Consider the following 23,412-nt stretch of genomic DNA (forward strand, 5'->3'; position numbering starts at 1 on the left):
CTAAGTGGCGAGACATTTAGAGCAGGAGCAAGGTCTAATGGGGAACTCTTTGCAAGACAATATGGTGCTGGAGCTAGAGTGTGTGTGTGTGTGTGTGTGTGTGTGTGTCTGTGTGCCTGCACAGGGTTTGTGTGTTTATGTGTGTAAAAGTGTATATGTGTTTATGTTTGTGTGTGTGTGAGAGAGAGAAAGACAGTTGGACAGCATGCAATCTGAAAACACCACAGTGAGTGTGATGTCTCACACGTTCAGAAATTGAATGCAACTTGATAGAACCAAAGTGCTTTTCTTAAACACCATCAGTAGCTTGCTGAACCAGGAAATTGGTCATCAAAAAAAATCACCTCAACTCACTAGCTTTAAAAAAACAAAACAAAAAGAAAATCCACAATGGAGGTTGAGAGGCGTCGAGAGGCGGGTGTGTTCATTATCACGTTCCACCTGGATGCATTTGCGGTGAACCTGCCTTTTCTCTCCGAGGACGAGTCTCTTGCCGAGGCAGCGAGAGCCGCCGCCTGCCTCTAAGTGTGTAATAATAGTCTCTTTTGGCACAGCCCGTCTTACTGGGCGACCCTCTGACCCGCTCCATTTGCTCATGGTCCCTTGGCGACCACGGAGGAACCAAACACCTTCCAGCTGCAGAGTCTCCAAGCAACAGCCGACAGTGTGGAAGGCTGTGGCAACACGTCATCGCCGCTGACGCCGATTGTGATGGACGGTGTCATGCGGGGAGAACCTCTGTCAATCTGCCAGGGAGGAGAAATGCTGAAAACAGACTGTAGCATCTGGAAGCGCCTCTGACTCACCTGAGTGCCATTCACTGGATTGTCACCAACATCACTGACAACATCACTGACAAGCTTTCAGTGCCGTTAACACTTAAGAGTCATGACAGCGACGTTCAAAAACAGTTCTTCTGAAACCAGGATTGACATGGCAAAGCTCAGCCGTGATTAACTTCAATTATCGCCATCTAACCCTCTGTTAGAATTTTTTTTGTTCCAGTATGAAAAACAACCTTAATTGGAGGCTAATTTTACCCATAGCAGAATAGATTGCAGAGCCTTCAGAGGGATCCGACTGTATTCATTTGCTAATGACAGGCAACATTACTCAAGCTAAATTAGATTATCCATGCCCCAAGGCCATTTCTATGAGGGTCATGTTAATATTCAGCTATAACACAATGGGATCAGTTAGCATACATGTTAGCCTCTGTGGCGACCTGTTATTGCAAAAGCTTTTGGCCAACGATCTACATGAAGCAGTAATTATGTGATGTGAGACAGTGAATTGTCAGGTAATGAGCACAGATTGAAGAAAAATGAAATTAGATGGAAATTACAAAGGCTGATGTAGCTGTTGTACTGCAACATCAGATATTAATATGGAAGGATAAATTCCCCAGCTAGATAAACAGCTCTGATTCCTCTTTTACTAAAATGAAATCATATGAGCGTAATTACATGTATGTGACAGTAGGAGGGTAATGTTTCTTTTCATGTGAGGTACATAGGCTTATCTATAGTTACCTGACTGGTAGTGCTATATACTTGAATTACAGTGATCTGTTTCCAGGTATATGATATAGCTGTTCTTGGTACAGTTCTTTTGAACGTCACATTTGGAGAACCATTCAAACAACCATTGTGATGGAGGTGATCAGCTTGTTTTCCCCTGCAGGTTCATAGCAGCATACAATGACAGACCCTGAATGACCCTTTGAAAAGCAGAACCAACAGAAAAAGAAGTCATTAATGTGAGAAACCCCTCCTCCTGCACTGTAAATCACTTCGACCTTTAGCCCCTGGACTGACTGGACCTATTCTATTCATTATCTATGCTTTTCTTCTATCTTTACATTATTCACAATCACAGACTGAGGAAAGAAGTGAGCCCCACTGATTGATTGGACAAAACCCCATGAACTGTGGATGGAAGGATCACTGCTCCTTCAGCACCCCTATTGATCCTGTGCCTCTGACATCAGCCAGGTGCCATCATTTGGTTTGCTTCCATCTCTGGGTGAGAGTGACTGCTTTCTGACGTTTTGATCTAAGAGAGCTGCCATTAATGCAATGCTGATTTATTTCCTTGCCAAACAATGCGGAGACTCCGAGGCTGAAGTGGTTCATAGCTCATTCTGAGATGACAGTGATTCAATCTGGTGCAGCAGAACTGAGGCACTCAGGAAGCCTCAGAGAAGTTCACATGCAGTGCAGCCAAAGGTGCTGAAAGGAAAACATGTTCCACTGAGATTAATGGTTATGGTTGTAATTATTTGGTATTAAATACTAAATATTTCACCTGCAATATTCCTTTAGTGCATGGCTGGAGGATGCTTTTGTAACATCACTGTCCCAAGACAAAATGGGCAGGTTGATAAGCACAGTAAAACACAGTAAAAGGTTAATGACTTTAAGCGAACACACTGGAGTTATACTTGCATTTTGGTCAGATAGAAAAAGAAGAGAAGAAGATGAATCAGATAAATCAGAAATCTCCAAGAATTTCTATAAAAATAATTCAACAGTAAGTCACAACAATAAAACCCTGATTTAGTTTTTATTTGTATTAACAATGTATGTTTTCGGTGGGAACTAAAAAGCGTCAGTGAGTAAATTCAGATTAAATAAAAACACTTATTTGAATGGAACAATAAAAAGAGGAAATATCATAGCAAGAGAAAACCAAGGCACTCTACCATTCTACATCAAAAATGAAAATACTTTTATTGTGGCATACCAACAGTGGCGGCATATTTTAGCTCCATTCTCCGGTGAAGGAGAATGGAGCACAATGAAACACAGTTAGGAAAAGGTTTTTTGTTTTTTTTGATACAGTTAGACAAGTGCCTCAGTTTGTTTCCCCGTGATTTTTAATATGCAACTCATCCAGTTAGCACCTTCTAACTGCACTCAACTACACTCGAATGTATAGCTGTTTTCTTGAAAAAAGAGAATGTGTTTATTTCACAAGGCGCCTCTAGACAATAGTAAGCCATAAGTCAAAAATCAATAAAAGCACACACAGTACACCTGCCACATACACATGTAATAGAAAATATAGGTTCTTCTCCTACAGTACTTACTGTGCTTCACCTTACAAAACAGAATATACAGTAGATTAATGTTTTTGAGTGCTAACAGCAAAATCAATGCGTTTTACCTGAATATGAAAAGGTAAATTGAATTGTACAACCAGTGCCAGAATGCATCAAGGCATTATTCCATCAGCCACTCCATCATTTGAGATATTGTTCAGTAAAATAATGCTTTGAATCCTCTGTACATGTTTTTGCAAATGTTTTATGTTTAATATTTTTTTGTAAATTATTATTTTTTTTACTGTACTTTTATATACAATTTTGAACATTAAAACCAAACACATTTGGATAGGCTTCTACACTGTAATATGAAAGTGTAAGCTCCACACTCATAATGGTTTATACTGATGGCTTTCTTTAACATGAGCTCCCCTGGATATGATGTCTCTATAATGGAAAATCAACCACACCAAATACAATCAAATGCTATTGTGTGATTGATTGAGCTTGCTTGGCAGAAAGGAGCCAGTGGAGTATAGCCCTAAAACTGATAAAACCCCACCCCAGCTGGCTCTTGGAGCAGGCTCAAGTAACCACTCAGGGTTTTTTCTTAAATACAGTAACAGTATTTTTCAAATCCTTTTCACCAGGTCTATCCTTATCACCGGTCCAATTCTCAGCACCACCACGAAGCAGGGAAAGGACCTCAAAATGGTTAAACCTGCCACAACACGATATTTCCTGAGAGAACTAAAAGAAAGAACAGTGATGGACGAGCAAGACTGCAGCACACACACACACGTCTGGATATTAGACACAAATCCTTCAGGGACGGAGCCGCAGACAGTTCCCTCTGCTTCTGTCAGGGGCTTCTGTTCGACATGGGAGGGGGAAGGCAGCCAGACAGACAGACAGACACTCATACTCTGCCTGGCTCTGATTCTTATCCATTCAACACTCTGGTCTGGATGCTGGGGCTCTATTCAGAGCAAAAGGAAGTCCTGACCTGTGCCTTTTCACAGTTCTGGGCACCCCCCTTTTGTCAGCTGCTCTTTTCTGTGACAGGCACATACACAGACAATGTCGCATCCCACGGGGGAGGGGGGGTGATGGAAGGATGGCGGACTGATATGGAAGTGAATAAAAGGGGCCATTGAACAGAGGTGTTCCACTGACAGTACAGCCATTTTGTTCAACTGACAAATGTCAGAGAAGAATTAGGACTAAGGAAGAGACTGAGAGGAGACAAAAGCGTTTCTACTGTTTGGGGGATTGGACAGTCTACATGTACAATCTGCTAAGATGATGAACATTCAGCGATGCAACATTATGACTCAACTAGTCAATAGTTTTGTAAAGACACTGACACTCAAACCCTACTCTCGTGAGAAAAGATACGTTAAAAAGATTAATAATTTGAGTTTAAAAGGCCATAAATGATTCTAAAAGACAGTGCTTAGAGGAGTCCCTGTCGTCTCTATCAAATCTATGACAGGTACACTAGAGTAAGTAAGGCAAGACCACACTGGTTATGACACACAAATCACACAGAAGATAGCATCTGCACACATGGATGGAACACTGTTTCAAGTTGAACAGTACATTTCATTTAGCACCTTGTTATATAATTTACAGGTAGAATACTGCTGACTGGCACACCTTAAGACTTCACTCTCAGGTTTCCCCGCAAAGTGTAGAGATCATTACACGGTCAAGGGTTGTGATCCACACACGGCTCTTTTAAGCATTTTGACACAGTTGAAAGATAACACTGATCTCGCATTGGCTACGACACGGACAATGGCAACTCTACTCTGCTGTGATGCTCTCTAAAAGCGGGAAAACGTGACAAAAGAACCAAGGTTCTGTTCATGGGTTTCGTCTTCAGTCCAGCTGACTGTAGTCCCTTCAATCAGGACTGTCACTCTCTCTGGCACCCTTTGCGCCTCTACAACAGCCGGCTATCGCAAGCCCTCCAACAGGTCGGCCAATAGACTTTCATCTTCTTCTATCCCTCCAGCTCCAGGTGAACCTCGAGCCCAGCAACACGCCGCTCACACGGGTGTGGTCCTGCGGTTCACCCCGTCCTTTAGGTCGTTGGGGAAACAGTTATGGACCTGGAGGAACTCGGCGGCCGCCTCGTGCTCGGGGCTGTACGTGTTCTCCGTCACGCTGTCCCTCGCCAGGGCGTACATGGACAGCTCGCCCAGAGGCCCGCTGGAAGACGGCGCCCCCTTCAGCCCGACCACCGGTGAGTTTTCCCGCGACGCCTCTGTGGAACGAGAGCTGGAGCGAGACGTCCGCCGGCGGTAGCGGAAGCTTGGCATCCGCGAGTACGGGGAGGAGGAAGAGAGCGAGCGGATGAACTCGCGCCGCGCCCTCCAGCGGACTTCCTTGTTTTTCTCAATGTAGATGTTGATGGCAAGGACAGCCACCGTTTCGGCCACAATGAAGGAAAGGGCGCCAAAGTAGAAAGACCAGCCGTAGGAGTAGGTGTACTTCTTGTCATCGTCGCGTTTGTCATTGGGGTCGCCTGCGTTGCTGGAGATGTAGACGATGATACCGATTATGTTGCTCAGGCCTGGGAAACGAGAAAACAGAGAGAGAACAAATGAGGCAGAGAGATAACAAGAAGGAAGGCAAGGATGGAGTTAAATCGAAAGGATGAAAGAGTGAAGACAAAGACCAAAAAGAGAGAGGGAATTTGAGAAGACAAAGGAAGCGAAAAAGAGAGTGGAAAGAGTCAACAATGGTCAATCATGAACCCATGAACCCACAGTGTGTAGAAGAGTTCATCAGCCAGTAATTACAGGTCTCCTGCCTCTATTGAGTCCCTTAATGATGTGTGTCAGTGCTATAACAGTCTGCAGACAATCGTTTCTCTGTGAGGTTTGTGATGAACGGAGATCCTCGCCGTCTCCGGTGGGGAATGAAGTCCATCTTTATGATTGCTTTCTATGAAACAAGCCCCGCCTAAGCGGTTTCGCTCACAATGAGTTTCTTCCCCACCATGATTGAATATGTGACCGCAGGTGCCGCATCAAGCTGCCTTTCTTCATTACAAAACGCTAATCCTTGCATGTTTGCGCCTCACTGTGTGCGTCTCTGACTGTGTAATCCTCCCAGCTCACCTGCGGCCACGAAGAGGATGCCTGCACTGAGGAGGATGTTGTTCCTCTTGCTGTAGACGCGTCCCACCGCCACACACAGGCCGCCCAGCATCAGCAGGATGGTGCTGAGGAGGGGGAACACACTGGAGGCGCGCACTATACCTACAGAGACAGAGAGGGGGGGGGGGGGTGTTGCTGAGGGTTAGTCGCATGAGGTGGCAAAAGCACAAAAAATCTCCATCTTAACAAGTCATTTAGTCTGTTATTCAGTATTTTCTCAAAGCAAGTGAAAAAAATCAGCAAATGAGGTTAGATAATTTCACTTGTTTCCAATGCAAATCTACTTTTTTGTAGCATTTTGTAGAATCAAGTGTCATTTTCTGAAAGCAGCGCAGAGATCTGCCTTATTCCACCAAGATCTTGCTAATCATTTCTAGAAAATTCTTTTATCTTACCTCACTGGCAAAATTTTTCTCTTGTTTTAAGAAAAATAAGATTTGAAAGTGGAATATGAGACTAAATGACTTGTTAAGATGGATGATTTTTGCAGTGTGGCAGAACAACATACTCTTTATGAGGAATAACACTTGATTTTGTAAGAAAACCAATAGACACGGGGTGTCTTGGTGTCACAGTCTGATAATGCTTGTAATTCGGGACTGAATGGATTTGAATGCCGGCTCGCTGAATGTCGTCACATTTCTCTCGCTCTCTTTATTCCTTATCTAACCTTCTAACTAAACTAATAAAACCTCAATCTCGGTGCGCGTGAGAGTCGCCCTGTAGGAGACAGTTGTCAAAAGACAATAATGAGACTCTGAAGGTCGGCGGACTGCCTGCTCGCCATTCAAAATAAAGGCAGAGAGTGACAAGGATAGACACAGAGGAAGAGCGGGGAGCACTTACGCAGGAGGTATTCAGAGCTGTCTGTGTCGTAGTCATTGTCGTCAGGGAAATGGTTGATTCTGTAGCAGCTGCCTTGGTTGATGCCTGCAGGACAAAGACAGAGACAGACGATGTTGATGGCCGAGCCTCCATATCAATGATAAATAACAGTCCACTAAGTCTACTGTCATTACCACTGCCATGTATACACTACCAGTCAAAAGTTTGGACACACTACTATTTTTCATATTTTAGAATAATAGTAAAGACATCAGAACTATGAAACAACACAAATGGAATGCAGTGACCAAAAAAGTGTTAAACAATTCAAAACTATCTTATATTTTAGATTCTTTAAAGTACTTTGCCTTGATGGAAAGGCAAAGGCTTTGGAAAGAAATTCACACATAGGCATTAATTTTACTATTTATATTTGTCTAAAAAACAAATTTCAAGCATTTAAGCATCAGCCTTTAGATCATAGGAAACAGGATCCAATCCTATCCAATTTCTGTACATGAATCCCCTTTAGAGGGAAGTTGAAATTGATGTATTGGCTGTCCAGGGTTTGACTTGTGATGTGAATTTATCTACTTCCAGTTGGTTCCGTCTGGCTAACGGAGTTAAGTGAGGTTGCTGCAGTCAGAGCCACAGTCGCTCCTTCCCCAGTGACCTGTATTTGTTAACCCGTGTCCGCTGCAGTAAAACACTGCTGCGCTCCTGTCTCAGATAAAGGAGAGTGGAGTGGGAAGTCGCGTCTCGGGTGACCCCCGGTTATTTTTCATGTCTAACAGCGCTGCTGCCTGAAAAAGAGGAGACGACAGGGCATTGCCCTTCCGATAGAGTCATCTGAACTTTACATCTTCCATTCAGTGTTATTCATCGTGTGGAAATAAATAGCACTGTCAGGCGAGGGCATGTTTTATTCATAACGTTTAATGCAAGAATTTTAACATTGAGATGAGACCTTGTGGAGTGTTGTCGTGGCCCTGCTGAGAAGAAAGCTGTTTCTGCTCTTTTGGCGAATACATTATTTCAAAATCATTGTTCCTCTTTCAGTGTTATAAGTAGACACTCTAACTTAGCTTTAGATGGACCCATTAAATTGGACTCATATGCATTAATTGCATAACAAAAGCAACAATTCAACTTATTATATCAACTTGTTATCCTCTCTGTGGTTTTGACTGCCAAGAAATGAGACTTTGACCCTTTTTCGGCAGCAGTCCCAAATGTAGCCACTGTGGAGCCCAGCAAAATGAAGATCACAGCTCAGCGCACACATATCACAGGAAGAAACCAACGAGAGGAGGGGTATAGTTTGCGTTTTCGAGGAGCAGCGCTTACACTACAAGGTGGTGTGATTAAGAATGCATTACCCAGAGGGATTTGGTGGGTTGTGGCGCGTGTCCAAATCCACCTCAGGTGAATGGATTTGGAGTGCTAGGAGGAACAAGAAGCCTATTTGAACAACAAAAGACCATTGGCGCTGGCAGCTTTTAGTGCCTAGGTAAGACAGAAAGGGAGAATGGAAGAGTGAGAGGGGGAGAGAGAGAGAGAGAGAGAGAGAGAGAGGGAGAGAGAGAGAGAGATGTAAGCATTTAAAGCTAAGAGAAGCCTGCAGCCGTAATTGTGCAGGAGTGTAAACAACACCTTGTGTAGGGAGAAAGGGGGGAGTTAATGGATATACACACACTGCAGTGTTGGTAATGCTGGAGGCTCTTAGGCTAACACTCATTCACCATTAGAGCTGTGAACACCCTCACCACCCCTCTCTTTCTGGCTACAATACCCACGAGATTAAAGGTGGGCTGTCGCTTTGTTCATCACGATGAAGTTGTGTATGTGTGTGTACATCTGTGTATGCAAGTGTGTGTATGTTTGCATGTGTGTATACCTGCGTGTTTGTGAGCATCCCAGTGTGGGGGAAATAAAATTCATATATTCAGTGGAGTAAGCCTCGAGTGAGCTCCGCTTGCCTTTAAGACTTTACCTCATCCCACCTCAAAAACACCCAGTCTCTTTTGTTTCATCCCTAATGGCTGAAGCCGGGATTAGAGCTGACCTAGCCCCGCATAAACTATCACCTTATATCTGTGACAGACACCTGTCAACTCCATTTCCAAGGTGCCCCAGGGTGAGCACAAGGATCACGGTCTGTGGCACAGCTTTTAAGAGCACGCTTTGCTTTTCCATTAACTAGGTCTGCCTCTTAATAAGGGACATCAAATTAATTAGCGTCAAATCAGTCGGTGGAAATGGAGCACATGTTTCTGTGTCTAGTCACTGATGGAAAAAAGGGCGCTGCACTATTTAAAGCAGTGATGTGAGACTTTGTGCCATATGAGAAAAAAAAAAACTGAGATCTGGCTCACGTGGCTAGAAAAAGAGCAGCTTAGATAACAAAAAAACACCTTTAGTGGCCTGTTAATTGCTGTGTAAATTCCTAATCATGCTGCATACCTGCAACACCAGGACTCAACGTAGCCTTTGTATGTGTGTGTGTGTGTGTGAGTGTGTGTGTTTCTATTGAACTGAAATGTTGAAGAGGTCAAAGACGCTCAAGACGTTTACCCTTTTCCAAAACTGAATAAAAAGCAACACCTTTCTCCTTGCACCCCGTCTGCTCATCTTTTTTCTACTTCTACATCATATTCTTCCTCTCACTCTCATCTATTTTCCTCTCTTCTATCCTCATACAGTCGACACCTCCCTCTCCTCCCATTCTGCTCTGCTTTCTCTGCTCCCCTGTTCTCCAGACTCTCATCCAGCACAGACCCCAGCTCCTCCAGTCTGTCTGACGCCTCTGTCTCCTCCCGTGTGTGTGTGTGTGTGTGTGTGTATGTGTGTGTGATGGAGGATGGAAGGAATAGAGGCAATATTGCAACTGATTGGGAATCTGATTATAAGCTGAGGCCTCTGGGCTTGTGATTTATGAGTGACAGTTATCAGCTCAGTGTCTAAGGTTAGTGTGTGTGTGTGGTGTGTGTGTGTGTGTGTGTGTGTGTGTGTGTGTGTGTGTGTGTGTGTGTGTGTGTGTGTGTGTGTGTACGTGCGCATGCAGAGGCTGTCAGATGGACCCTTCATGAAATGAAATAAAGTCTGAATACTGACTAGCTGGGAGGGAGGGAGGGAGGGAGGGAGCGGAGATTAAACAAGGGAAGGAGGTACAAGGAAATGAAACAACAAAAGCAAGGACAGTAAAAGGAATGAAGGGGATGAAAGCAGAGTGAGCTGGGAAGATGGGAGGCCGCATATTAAAGGGAGGCTTAAACAGAAGAGGAGAGGCGGAAAGCAATGAGAGGGAAATCAGGAAAATATAGAGAGAGAGTGAAGGGGCAGAATGAGGGTCGTGCAAACAATATTAGAGGAAAAGGGTATAATGTAGCAACAGTGAAACATGCAGTGAATTGGACAAATGGAGAAACAGACAGGCAGACAGACAGACAGACAGACAGACAGACAGACAGACAGTTTGTCACCCAAGTTAAAGACAAACAGATGCGTGTAAGGTGTTGGTGACAAAGAAAGGTGTTGGAAAAAGTGCAACATCTTCCTGAATGTTGCTGAAGCATCAACACATTGCTGCTTCTCAAGAAATTTGGGGGATGTGGGTGATATCTGAGTGTGTTGTCACAGATTGGGAATTAATCTTACAGAGTAGACAGGTTACTTGGGGGGTAATTTGACATGGGCGTACATGGGTTTCCCCGGGCCTGACTGGAGTAGCAAAGCGCCATGCTGAGCTTCTCCTCCTCCTCTCCATGGCAACCCCAGTTAGTCTTTAATACGCTCATTTACATAAACCGTCTCCAAGGATGCCTTTGACAGCTTTGTTGTATTTTGATAGCCGCCAAACAACCGGCGGCACTTCTTCAGCAAACCCCCTTCCCCTCACAGATCTCTAGCCACTGCACATGACTGCTGACACAAATGTAGACATACACACACGCACACACACATGCACACACACACACACACACACACACACACACATACCGTATGTGAGGCAGCTGTCACAGCGGCGGTGCTGCCGGCAACAGGATGATGCACGTCGTCATTATTGTGAATTAACTCAGCTCAGCCAATAAGGCAGCAGCCTCAGTGGAATACACCAATAGCACTGTTCCATCAAATCCAACACTTGCCTCCTCTTGTGTCTCCAGGAGTACAGTATATCATGACAACAAGCTCTGCTACACCTGCCCCCACTCCTTCATTTTCCCACTTCAATGACTCTGCAAATAGATTGATGAATAAACCTCTCAAAAGTGACATTAATACAGCATACCACTAGAAGTGCATAGCCTCCGGTGGGTGATATCCATTCAATAAAGCTAGGTAGAAGCCCGCTGGCTCCCCATAAGAGATCTACCGCAAATGGGAGTAGCAGAAGCTTTGTTCTGCTTTGCCATGTATTCCCATCCACAGTCCTTTCAGATCTGTGAGGGAGAGTGTGAACACTGATGAGAGAGCATCTCTGTGGTGTGGTTTACAGCAGGTGGGGTAATTAGGTTTTATAGAGCTGTAAACAGATAGACCACTGTTACTGGGGCTTGTTGTCACATACACACACACACGCGCGCGCACACACACACGCACGCACACACACACACACACACACACACACACATACATACAGTTACTGTTGCAGAAGCAGGGAATGCCAGAGCAGAATACAAAAGCATCCGTGTAATTATTCAAACCTCTAGATTTGGACTCCATATGAGGATGAAAGAAAAGCAATTTGGCGACGCATCAGCGATTCAGTGTTGATATAACTGACAGTTGGTTAATTAAATTGTCACCGGGGTAGGATTTCTTCAAACACAGCTCTGCTTGGGGTGTACTGTGCATATATACAGTATGCATCCATGTCTTTGGAGGAAAATTGAGATATTTCACCCCATGTAGACTGTTGAGTGTGCTGCAGATTGTTATACATCTGTAACATACATTTGTAATCACAACACATACATTTATGGTGCTGCCTCACCACAACGCTAAAGATTTTCTTGTTGGTGCGAGGACAATGACCAAAAAAGACAATACATCGTGTTGCACCCCTTTCACAATATGGCCATTTTTTAAAAATTATAGCTATATGTTCACATCTGTATTTTATATTGCACAATTCATATTGTATATCTGTTCTGTGAATGGGACCACAGATTAAGAATAATTTGCATAAGATCAAACCACACCTAATAATATTTCATGTACTTGATAAAGATTTTTTTTTTAATCTTATTTCCAATTCTATTCTGTCTGGGAAATGAATCAGATAAGAATCCAGACACTCATTGCCTCTTTGAGTTTGTTCCCAAACTTTCCCACAAACTGCGAACCAGCAGAGTCCAAGATAATGAATCTTTTCACATTAGGTCAGCAGGATAATGGCTACTGGCCAAGTCTGCATTGTGTTGTCTTAGTCATGACCTCCAAGGTAGACTCCCCCCAAAGTCTGGACAAACAAGAACTGGCCTGATGTACATCTGCTGCCTATTAGGTGGAAAGAGTATGATATTCTAGTATTGCAACAATAGAAGCACTGCTACTTCATAAAACTTAAAGGCAAGGGTCCTTGAATAACTCTAAAAGTTACCTATCAAATGCCAAGAGAGGAGAGGAGAGGAGAGGAGAGGAGAGGAGAGGAGAGATTAGATCACACAAGAAAGGGAAGGCATAGACTGAAAGGGGCTAGGTGTGGGTACGTGTGATTAAAAGGAGGAAAGATGACAGAGGTTCATTAAAAAGGAGAACAGCAGAAGTGACGGCCATAAGGCAGATAAAACAATGCTGAGTGTTGAGGAGTTAAAACCTGCTGCAGGTTTGAGCGAAGAGGCCAACCGACGAACAAGATGAAAAGAGAGAGCGCACATCAAGCGGCGGAGAGAGGGATGGAGTGACTGAGGAGGAAGTTAGGGCCTGCTGGCTAATTAGTGCCCCCGCATGGCTTTTCAGTTGTCGCATTTTAATTACAGACCTGTGGAGCATGCTGGGAATGCCAACGTGCCCCCCCCCTCCACCCCCACACCCCCCCTACCCACCAACACACCCACCCACACACACCCACCTTCTCCCTTTTTCCTCTGTTCATCCCCCTTCACACCTTCACCCTCTTTCTCTCTCTCTCCGTGTGCAACAGCACTTCCGTCCCCCAAGAAAAAAAAACAACCGCCTCACGCCAATCTACCGCCAGCTGGGTTGTTTTACCGTAAATAAGCACCCGTTAATTGGATTATTAAGTCAATTTTTTTTTTCCTTTTCAGAGTTGTTTTTATTTACTCAAGTCACCCATGAGCAACAGCCTCTAAAGCCTCGCTGATTCGGATGCAAATTAGGTCCGCTCAAAGCACTTAGGGTGGCTAACCTGGCCTCGTCATTTTTATGTGGAAAAACAAACACTGAGAAAATACTGAGACAGCTACTGAGAAATGTGAAGTATTCCATAATTGACCTGACCTAACTGTATGGGAGCCTCATTCAGCTCCCTAAATGTCATGTTGGCCTGCTGAAGAGGAGGCAGCACTTGTTGAGCAGGGGGACTAGAAACACTGTGAGACATTCATTATACTGCAGGTTTCCACTCTAGGCAGGGGGTTGGGAGGGGAGCTGTCCGGTGCTGAATCTGCCATTCTGGACTCCTGAATGGCTGCTGTTTCTACAGAGATGTGTGTTACAGGAGTGTGTTGTCGCGGAGAGAAACATGCAGAGATGTGTGTTACAGGAGTGTGTTGTCACAGAGCAAAACATACAGAGATGTGTGTAGCGCTGGGCGATATATAATATCAATATCGTGATATGAGACTAGATATCGTCTGGTTATCATAATATTGTGAATTAAGTTGAATGTTACTTCTTCCTGGTCTTAAAGGCTGCGTTACAGTAAAGTCACACAATTTCCTGAACTTGTTAGCCTGTTCTGGCTGAGTAAAATGAACAATGATTGGCTTTACCTGCTCATCATATCCACATTAGTTATTACTGATTACACATCACTGATTGCTAATGAATTTCAAATTTTTCTTGTGTGTAAATATCTCATGAAACGAACGAATACTCATCCCCAAAATATCGTCACGTTATCGATATCGAGGTATTCGGTCTAAAATATTGTGATATTTGATGTTGTCAGTATCGCTCCCAGCCCTCGATGTGTGTTACACGAGTGTGTTGTTGCAGAGAGAAAGATTGTATTGCTGCTTCAATCTATTTGGCCAAACATGGCGATGTTTTCCCCAGCAGCGGTGATACACGCAGAGCCGTCCCCGTCAATAACCCAGTGTGCGCTTGTCATTATGACCGGGGGGGTGACTCTCTCCCTTCCTGGTCTTCTCCTCTATACTTATGAGTCTCCATGACAACAGAGCCTCTGTCCAGCGGCCTGTAGTTTTTAACAGGGGCACATGAAGTGAAACTATTAACACCGGAGAGAATGATGTGATAGGCTAGCCTTTGTTTGGGCAAATTATGCTCTCAGAAAGAAGTCTTATTGCACAGACCTAGTCTTTGTCCCCAGCCTCATCAACATCAATTCAGTCTCATCCACTGTCATTAATCTGGGTTCATTATTCGCTTCAAAGCAGCGATGGGAAATCATGCTTGGCATAACATTTGGCTGCTATTAGTAATTCCTCGCTGTTCCTTGGGTCTCAAAGGACGTCGACTGTGAGTCTGTCCACATCACAGACAGGTGCCTAACCAAGCATGACTCTCAATAAATTGCAGGTGTCATAACGCAGCAGGGTGTTCAACACGGATGTCTTGTGAGTCCATCTTCAACAGAGGCCAAGCCCGGAAAAACATTAATCACTGATGCTGTTTGACAGGCTGGAGCTCTCGCTGTATGTGAGCCGTGGGTTTGACTGACGCATTTAAGTTCATTGCAAGTCACAGCTTTTTCTTTTTTTCTTTTAAAGGTTTTGAAAATGTAAATGAAATAGATCTCACAAAGAAACTGCGAACACAAGCCACTGATGCACCACTGAAACAGGATTTACGTAGGAAATGAAAGAGTCCAGTGTCCAGGCAACGAGTGTTTTGATGGTTTATTCCAGACAGCAAAGCAAACAGAGCTTCAGCTGCCTCTCTGCTTTGGTAAAAAAAAAGAAATCTATGTCCTCCATGGTGCATGATGTTTCTAAAACAACTACCTATCCACATTAAGGGCTCTCTAGTATCAACAAAAGTCAAAACAAAGCAAAGAAGACACATCCAAAACAAATAAACTACTGAAAAAAAAAGAAATTTACACTTACAAAAAGTTTTTGAGCTCATCCCAACCCACAAGACAATTGGATTAAGATATTTTTTAGGTTTTTTTTTTGTTTTGTTTGTCTATTTCCCCAGAAATGGTAAGTGTCACGTTTCACGGCTGTGTGGTGGAGGCTCTGCTCTGCTCTACCTGCCACAGGAACACAGTGTGCTGTTCAGGATGAACACCTCCCCCACCTCCTCACATCTCTCTGCACCTCTGAAGTGCCTACTTGTGGCTATGTTCTCCTTCATTTCACCTATAGGCCTACTCAAGATTAAAGAATGTTTCGAGATATGTTCCAAAATATACCAAAAAATAAATAAATAAATAAAAAATCGCCAAAAATGTATTTATATGTGCAGATGGCATTCATTCAAAATATAGCCTATATTCGATTGGCCAAAATATATTTGGGATTTTATTTGGGATTTTATTGCACATATATGTGGGCGACACATATATGTGGGCGACATAATAATAATAATAATAATAATAATCGTAACACTTTCTGAAATAGCCTATATGTGAAATGTTTTATTATTATGTATTTAGTATAGGAATTGATTAGGGTATGCAGCCCTCTTTCTTTTTCTTTCAATGACTGTTTCTTCGAGGACAGAAGTTTGTGATTTGAACAAATCTATCCACAGCCACATCGATTCCCTCGTTGATAGCTGAGGCGAGAAGTCAAGGGGTGGCCGCGAGACAAATTGGTCAATGAATGAATGTCTGTCTGCTTCTGAAACAAGACGTCACTGCCAGCGCACATCCTGTGTAGGCTGATAAACATAAACAACAAATACTCAAAAAACATTAAAAAAAAAAAAAAAAAAAAAAAGATCAACAGGTGAAATAGGGGATGTTCTCCGACAGATAATAACATTTGCTATCTTGCTCGGACATGACGTGAACTCAGAGTCATCTATTTTTAAATCACTGGGCATGTTTCCATAGCAATTTCAGGGATGTTGCCAAGCAACAGCATCACATACAATGAAGATATGAATGAAGGTAGACTAATAGCGCGCACATTTCCTGGCAGCAGCCGGCTCAAAGTGAATGGGCTCAGACGCGCCATGGGTTGACATCGCATTCTTTTGCAGTCTACTTTGTATCGTGTAGGCTTGAACAATGCGATGTAAAAGTTGGCAGACAGCAGGAGTCGAGCGATTACCGGGACATAATTCATTTGTTTAGGCAGTGTCTCATTAACTTGTAGCTCCAGCTAGTCTACCGGTGTGAGAATGCATAGTTGTGTGCTTCCATGCTTTCTCAAGCTTTTTATTACCTCTGAAAGTTTTATCCCCGTTAGAGTCACTTCCCCGTTGTGTTCCCAGCTCATGATGGAGACATTTGGCGTGCGCATTGTCTGTTCAAATCAATGCGCGCATAGACTATTCAACTCACGGAGAAACAAAAGACTCCTCCTTGAGAGAGAGAGTGTGTTCAGAGTATTAACTCTACAAAAAAGAACATGCAAACATATAGGCTGAATTATCTTTCTAGTTACGCTCTTTCACCGGGCCCCATGCGTTAGAGCCCCAAACTGAGACTAGTTGGAGCAGGCTTACCTTCAATACAGCAGATTCTCCACAGCCCGGAGTGGGTGAGATCGCCCCTCTTGGTTTTGGGCTGCGATTGGGTATCGTCTGCGGTGGCATTGGTGGCGTTGCAGATGTACGCCCGCGAATAGAGCCAGTAGTCCGTGCCGATGGCGATGGTCATCAGGCTGAAGGCAGCGAAAGCCCCCACGGTGGCCAGCAGCGTTTGAACCCCGCGGTCACACCAAGCCATGGCGCTTCATACTAGTCCACAGACCGGTCCAGCACGCGCGCACACCGGAGCGCGTCAAGGCGCAGATGCTCTGGTCATACTAATGGAGGTGCGTCCACTCACTTCTCTGCTCCTCTGCTCTCCTCTCCTCTCCTCTCCTGAAGCTGGAGTGTTCAGAGGAAATATCGGCTCACCTGATGCTCACAAACAACTGGTTGCTGCTGTGAACATGAGAGGACACCAACTGTGCCCACTCCACTGACTCCACACCGGTCTGAAGCGCACAGGACAGCACGACAGCAACATCATGTACCATTCATAGCACTTCAACCCCTCTAACCCCACCACTTCACTCTGTGATGTTTTCCTTTATCTTTGTCCTAAAAAACACTTTCCTCTGTTCCGACACGGACTGCGTCTCTGGTTAAAACTCATTGCCAAAGACGACTACGTCAGTGGTTCCAAATGAGACCCCACCTTCACCAAATCTAACCAATGGAGGAGAAATACAGAAAAAACACTCTCTCGGTATTAAAAATTTAAATTCAATCATCGCATTCAGTCATGCATTTAAAAAATGTTAATTCTTTGGGGAAGGATTAATTAGCTAAACAATCTGTCTCTCACTTGAGACAGTTGGTTAGTTTTTTTTTACTCTCCACTGAATTCAGAAGCTATGAATATTGTCAAGCTCGCAGTCAGCTGTCACAAGAGAAGGGGGGCAGGGAGAGAAATAATGACAGCAAGGCTTTGACACAACGGCTTCTCTCTGCGGTGCACCACCGCCAACCAATCCCCCGTGGAACAGACCATTAAAAAAGCAATTAGATGTTTACTGAGTGTGTGTGTTGCCATCAAGCACACTGTAAATCACTCTAGGCTCATCGGATTTCCCCAGACTGCCACAGGAGAGCAGTATGCTGTTCCTATACGGAGGAAACCCGAGCCCCAGTGACAGAAAGTAATCGTTTATTACAGCAGGTGGTTAAACAACACTCGTCGATGACATATTAACAAAGCTGCACTTCTGAACTGACTTCTGAACGGATTTCTGCAGAGTAATAGACACATAGATGCTCAGATCTAATAGTAAAAGTCAACATAGTGGGCAGGATTTACAGCTCAATAGCTGAAAGAGCAACAGGAGAAGCACCAGGGACCATTCAGCTCCCTAGTGAGGCATCCGATTGGCTGCTTTCCAGGTCTGGTTGATCTGGTTGGTTGTTGGGTTGTTTGTGTGTGCGTATGTGTGTCAGTCGACGATTGTGCAAATATATCACTTGTTGCTGAGTAGTGTATTTAAGTCCAACCAAGCTCTCTCTCTCTCTCTCTCTCTCTCTCTCTCTCTCTCTCTCTCTCTCTCTCTCTCTCTCTCTCTCTCTCTCTCTCTCTCTCTCTCTCACACACACACACACACACACACACACACACGCCCATCCCCCTGAGCTGTAACAGTGACTTTGATCGGGCAGCTGACAAACTGCTTTACTAAACATGCAAAAATGTTATCCATGCCAGTGTAAACATTAGGTTCATGCGTAATGCGTCTCCGCGCCAGATGGAAGGTTATCAAGCCAGCAGAGAAACATTTTAGAAGGGTGCTGCTTGGGTGGCTTGCATTGGCAAGGTGCCTCAGGCTTGAGAGAAGTGTAGGCTACTTCTGATGTTGTGCCAGCAAATTGGGCAACCAACTGGCTGATTGCGCCTATCACAGGGTGGAAGTAATTACATTTATTCTCCTTGCTGAAACTGAGTAGTTTTTTGTGTGTGTACTTCAGTCAGTATTTTTACCTTTACTTGAGTACGTTCTTCCTGAAGTATTGTATTTAGCAAGATTTTAAATCTCAACCATTTGTGGCTCTTCATAAGCATCAGAAACTGGACCATCTTAAACTGGCAAATTGTGGAGCCGTTCAGAGAGAAGAGTAATCTGGCTTTACTTTGTATGTGCCCTTTATTTTGTAATTTCCAAGTTTTCCAATTTAAAGAATCAAGTTTGAACCTTGCCCTCTCATCCTTTTAGAATTGTATGGGAAAGGTCACATATAGCAATGTTCCCTTTCTAAAAAGTAACTCAGTAACTTTTACTCTGAGTACATTTTAAAATGTTTTACTTGGACTTCAATAGATTTGTACACCAGTACTTTTACTTCTACTTTTGTAAAATATCAGCAAGTAAAAATACTTATACTTCAGTAGGACATTGTAGTACCATTTCCACCATTTGTGATATCAGAAGCAACATTTATTGACAATAGACCTACAATAAATGTACAGGGATCTGCCTTTTAGTGGCATTGGTGCAGAAGTAATAGACAGCTACAGTCAAACTGGTAACTTACAGGTAACAGAGTTGGACAGTGCAAGACATAATGATGTGTGAGTTAGGACAGTTCTTCAAAGGGTTGTTGTTGTTGTCATGTTTGATGGTGTATGCGGAACAGTTTGTAATAATCTGATGAATCACATCAACTTCTTTGTCAGCGGATCTGGCTCTGATGTAGCTATGTGATGTAATGCCGAGGTGCTTGGCTTTATTCCTCTAGTGCCAAGTTCCCCACGCTGCCAGAAGAGAAGACTAAATGAACACCACTGATGATCTGTAGTGTATGAATTCAGATCAGATAATTCCAAATAGCCTACATCAGAGGTAAAAAAAAAAAAAAAAAAAAAGGCTGAATGAGCCATTTGAGGTCGTGTGCCTAATAAGTGCAATGTTTCCATTTAGAAACAAAATCAGCACAAGAGCCTTCAGTATGTGTCACTTTTACTTAAGCTGCCCTCAAGGTGGCGCTAACTCCCCTTTGATGTCAAAGCATGGAAGTCCCGAAGAGGGACGGAGAGGAAATGGAAAGTCTCGGTAAAAAAAAAAATCCTAGTAGGAAAAATGGCAAGGAGAAGACTGTGACGTTTTGGCATGGCAGAACTAATGGTAGGACGCATGCGTAGTACAAACCACAGTGCCTTTGCGCCTTCTCTCATGGGGAGATGTCGCAGACTTGCACTGCGCATGTGCCAGACAGGCAGTGACGACACTGTCTCCTCCTCGTTTGTCTCCTAGGCAACATCTGAACAAAGGCCTGCCCCTTTTCATGAGGATCTCTCTGCCGCCATCGTTACTTTACATGTAATCGCGATTACTAAATCGGATTACGGTACTTTTGTTATATTTTAAAGCGTAAATAACAGTAGAGATATTTTCCGAAATGGATATGGATCACAATGAAACCAGCGTCGAGACCAAATCGGCAATGCATACTTGGCGTTACCGCCACCATTTTACGTACAAGGCAGATCAAGGAAAAAATATCATCGTCCAGTGTAATCTGTGTTTACCGAAGGTTAATTTGCTGTCAACGTCGAAGACCTCAACATCAAATCTAAAGAAGCATTTAGACGTAAGTTCAATCAAATAACTTATTCGTTTTATAATTATCAATCCACGCCAGGTTAATGTTTCAAAGAGTCAATGAATGAGTAGCCGACCTCGTGATTAACGTTACATTTTAGCTGCACGTTGATTAGCAACTCGTGGTGTTGGAAGCTCTTTTTTTGGTTCCTTACTGGAAGAAACTCGGAATAGTATTATTGCACTTCAGAATATTTTGCTTTTTTGCGCTTAAAGTTTCAAAACCTATGTAAACTAGAATCGCTCTAAATGATAGACCAGCAGTATCCCACTTCAACAACTAACGAGTAAACAAAATCATGTTAGTTTGAATAACAAAACGTTGTCTGCGTCTGTTTTTATTGTATTTCAGAGAACACATCTGGGCTGTGACGCCAAGCCTGATGGAGTCAAGAGGGGCAGGAAGAAAGAGGAACACAACGGCGAGGCCAGCAGGCACTGTCAGCTCAAGAAGCTAAAAGCGGAAATCATTTCCAAATGCATGACACAATCAAAGATAGATGATCTTATCTACAACTTCATTGTGGAGGATTGCCAGTCATTTTATCTGCTGGAGCAGCCTGGCTTCAGGAAACTGATCGCGGGCTTAACTGAGGGGCTCAAGTCCATGGACAGAGTGACCTTGTTCACAAAGGTGGACCTGGGCTTCTCCAGCATGCGAGAAGAGCTGATGGCAAAACTCAGCAACGTCCAGTATGTGTGCACCACCGCCGACATCTGGACAGCCAACAACAGAAGCTTCTTTGGGATGACCTGCCACTGGATCGATGCAGATTCTCTGGAGAGGAAATCTGCTGCTCTGGGCTTCGCTCGCCTCCAGGGCAGGAACACATACGACACCATCGCTGGACGGATACACGACATCCACGTGGCCTACAACATCGAAAGCAAAGTTCAGACCACAGTCACAGATAACGGCAGCCCCTTTATCAGCGTGTTTAAAGAGTTTGCAGTGGACAACCAGGACAACGACGACGACATCGGCTTCTATGAGAACGTGGGCACTATACTGGAAGGTGAGCCAGAGCAGGACATGCTCCTGTTCCTGCCCACCTTGCAGCGCTGTGCATCACACACCCTGGACCTGATTGTCACTGAGGACTTTTGGCAGGCCGTGTCGCAGGGTTCTATGTGCCAGCTGCATTACAGTACAATGGCCAAGGTGTTCGCCATATGGAGCAAATCCCACCATCTCCACGTTGCTATGGATGCAGCAGAGGACATATCGAAGATGGCGCTGGTTGTTCCCGCTGTTATACGCTGGAACGTGGAGTACTGTGCTGTGCAGAAGATCGTCTCCCTCACTGAGAGAGAGCTGACGGAGCTGTGCGCCCGCCTGGAGGTCCCGCGGCTACAGCCGGAGGAGATGGCCTTCCTGAGAGAATACGTTGCTGTGTTCCACCCGCTCGCTTTTGCACTTGAACTCTTCCAGGCTGAGCAGAAATGTTACCTGGGTCTGGTCATCCCAACCATACTCAGTCTGAAGAACAAGCTGAATGAGCAGAAAGATGGGGCAAATTACTTCAGCGAGGTCATCAACGCCATTGTAATGGCAATAGACGTGCGGTTCCAAGAGCTCTTTGCCAGCACAGAAGCGAAGATTGCCACAGCAACAACTCCTCAGTTCCGCTTGTGGTGGATGCCTGCTTCGGACAGAGATGAAATGTGCTCAGTGCTGGCGACGGAGGCATCCCAAATGGAGCCGTGCCCCGAAGCCGAGGCAAACACCAGTCGGAATTTGTCAACCATTGAATCTGAAGACGATTTCTTCAGTTACGGACCCGTGAAGCCCGCAGGTCAGAACCAGCAACGGGGAGTAATGGAGGAGATCCGCAAGTACCTTGAAGGAACGGGGAAGAGTCTGGAGTGCCTGCAGGACTTCCCCAGAGTGAAGCAGCTTTTCCTTAAATACAACACCACCTTGCCCTCCACGGCCCCCGTCCAGCGTCTCTTCAGTCAGAAAGGAAACCTGGTCACCTCGCAAAGGAACTACCTGACTGACGACTACTTTGAACGCATTCAGCTGTTGAGATACAACAGCAACGTGTGCTCTTTGGTCACCGAGTGATTACAGACATTTTCGGTGACTCTTTTCTCATCCTTTTAATTGATGCAGAGTCAAAACACATTGTGCTAAAATCTGATTATAATAGAAAAAACCTCAATAGCTTAATATTTCAAACAATTTAGCCCAGATGTGTTTTCTATATACCTAGCCCTTCCTGTTTTGATAGGCATAGCAGATATCTTACACCCCGAAATGGTGTACTTGTATTATGAAACAGCCAATCGACAATCATGGACAATGACATCTAAGGACTGAAAAGAACAACAAAACCACATCTTTTTATCTGTGCTTTATTGTTGTGATTTTAAGTAGCCACAGGGGTAAACTGAATTGATTTTATCTTTCAGTTAGGCTAGTTTGTTTTTTCTACCGCTGTTTAACAGATTGCATCTCCTATCTGTATGATTTATATTACATAAAAAGAGACAAGGAAAAACTGTTTCTTTGTGTCTTGCTTTTTTTTTTTCATGAAAACTGTTTGGAGCCCTAAAGTAATTAGATTAGTGATGGGATGGGATTACACCCATGACCGCCTGATTTGCATGCAGTCCCGACTACGCCGACAGATTACTGATTACTATTTCAAAGAAGCCTGTGTTTGTCGGGGGGTTTGTGAGGGAGATGGACGCACCATCACTGGTGCTGCTGGGTCCTGCGCCAAGATGTCAGCGAAGAGCTTTTCTTGTCAGACAGCCGCCTGGAGACCGTCGGGAGGCTGTGAGAGCATGCAAACACACACATACCCAGGCTCTGTCTGGACCCAAGCTGTCTAAAACATGACATTTAAGAAGATGCAAAACCAACCCTGAGAGAGTATTGAAGACACATTGAGACTTCCTCTGAACATTGTTACATGTATGC

The 23,412-nt window shown here is 44.2% G+C and overlaps 2 protein-coding genes across 2 annotated transcripts; one reads left to right on the forward strand and one right to left on the reverse strand.

Annotated features, from left to right (window-relative positions):
* Nucleotides 1-5,100: 5,100 nt before the first annotated feature.
* LOC139645921 (voltage-dependent calcium channel gamma-4 subunit-like) lies at nucleotides 5,101-17,095 on the reverse strand. The gene is made up of 4 exons (XM_071521791.1): nucleotides 16,873-17,095; nucleotides 7,063-7,146; nucleotides 6,178-6,318; nucleotides 5,101-5,627 (listed from the first exon to the last, which is right to left on the reverse strand). The coding sequence occupies exons 1-4, from the start codon at nucleotides 17,093-17,095 to the stop codon at nucleotides 5,101-5,103; spliced, it is 975 nt and encodes a 324-aa protein (XP_071377892.1).
* Nucleotides 17,096-20,176: 3,081 nt separating this feature from the next.
* On the forward strand, nucleotides 20,177-22,553 carry zbedx (zinc finger BED-type containing X). The gene is made up of 2 exons (XM_071521793.1): nucleotides 20,177-20,472; nucleotides 20,836-22,553. Exons 1-2 carry the CDS (start codon nucleotides 20,281-20,283, stop codon nucleotides 22,549-22,551), a joined length of 1,908 nt encoding a protein of 635 aa, XP_071377894.1. The 5' UTR covers nucleotides 20,177-20,280; the 3' UTR covers nucleotides 22,552-22,553.
* The last annotated feature ends 859 nt before the right edge of the window (nucleotides 22,554-23,412 follow it).

The sequence above is a fragment of the Centroberyx affinis genome, unplaced genomic scaffold (assembly GCF_046629955.1).
Source record: "Centroberyx affinis isolate AG114_WGS23_722 - 3 ecotype Tasmania unplaced genomic scaffold, CSIRO-AGI_Caff_v1 ptg000927l_1, whole genome shotgun sequence".
NCBI classification, from domain to species: Eukaryota; Metazoa; Chordata; class Actinopteri; order Beryciformes; family Berycidae; genus Centroberyx; species Centroberyx affinis.

Coding starts and splice junctions, on each gene's coding strand:
- LOC139645921 (XM_071521791.1), bottom strand. CDS start 17,095: ATGGCTTGGTGTGACCGCGGGGTTCAAACGCTGCTGGCCACCGTGGGG. Junction 7,147..16,872: donor GAGAATCTGCTGTATTGAAG/GTAAGCCTGCTC, acceptor TTTGTCCTGCAG/GCATCAACCAAGGCAGCTGC. Junction 6,319..7,062: donor CAGCTCTGAATACCTCCTGC/GTAAGTGCTCCC, acceptor CTGTCTCTGTAG/GTATAGTGCGCGCCTCCAGT.
- zbedx (XM_071521793.1), top strand. CDS start 20,281: ATGGATATGGATCACAATGAAACCAGCGTCGAGACCAAATCGGCAATG. Junction 20,473..20,835: donor ATCTAAAGAAGCATTTAGAC/GTAAGTTCAATC, acceptor ATTGTATTTCAG/AGAACACATCTGGGCTGTGA.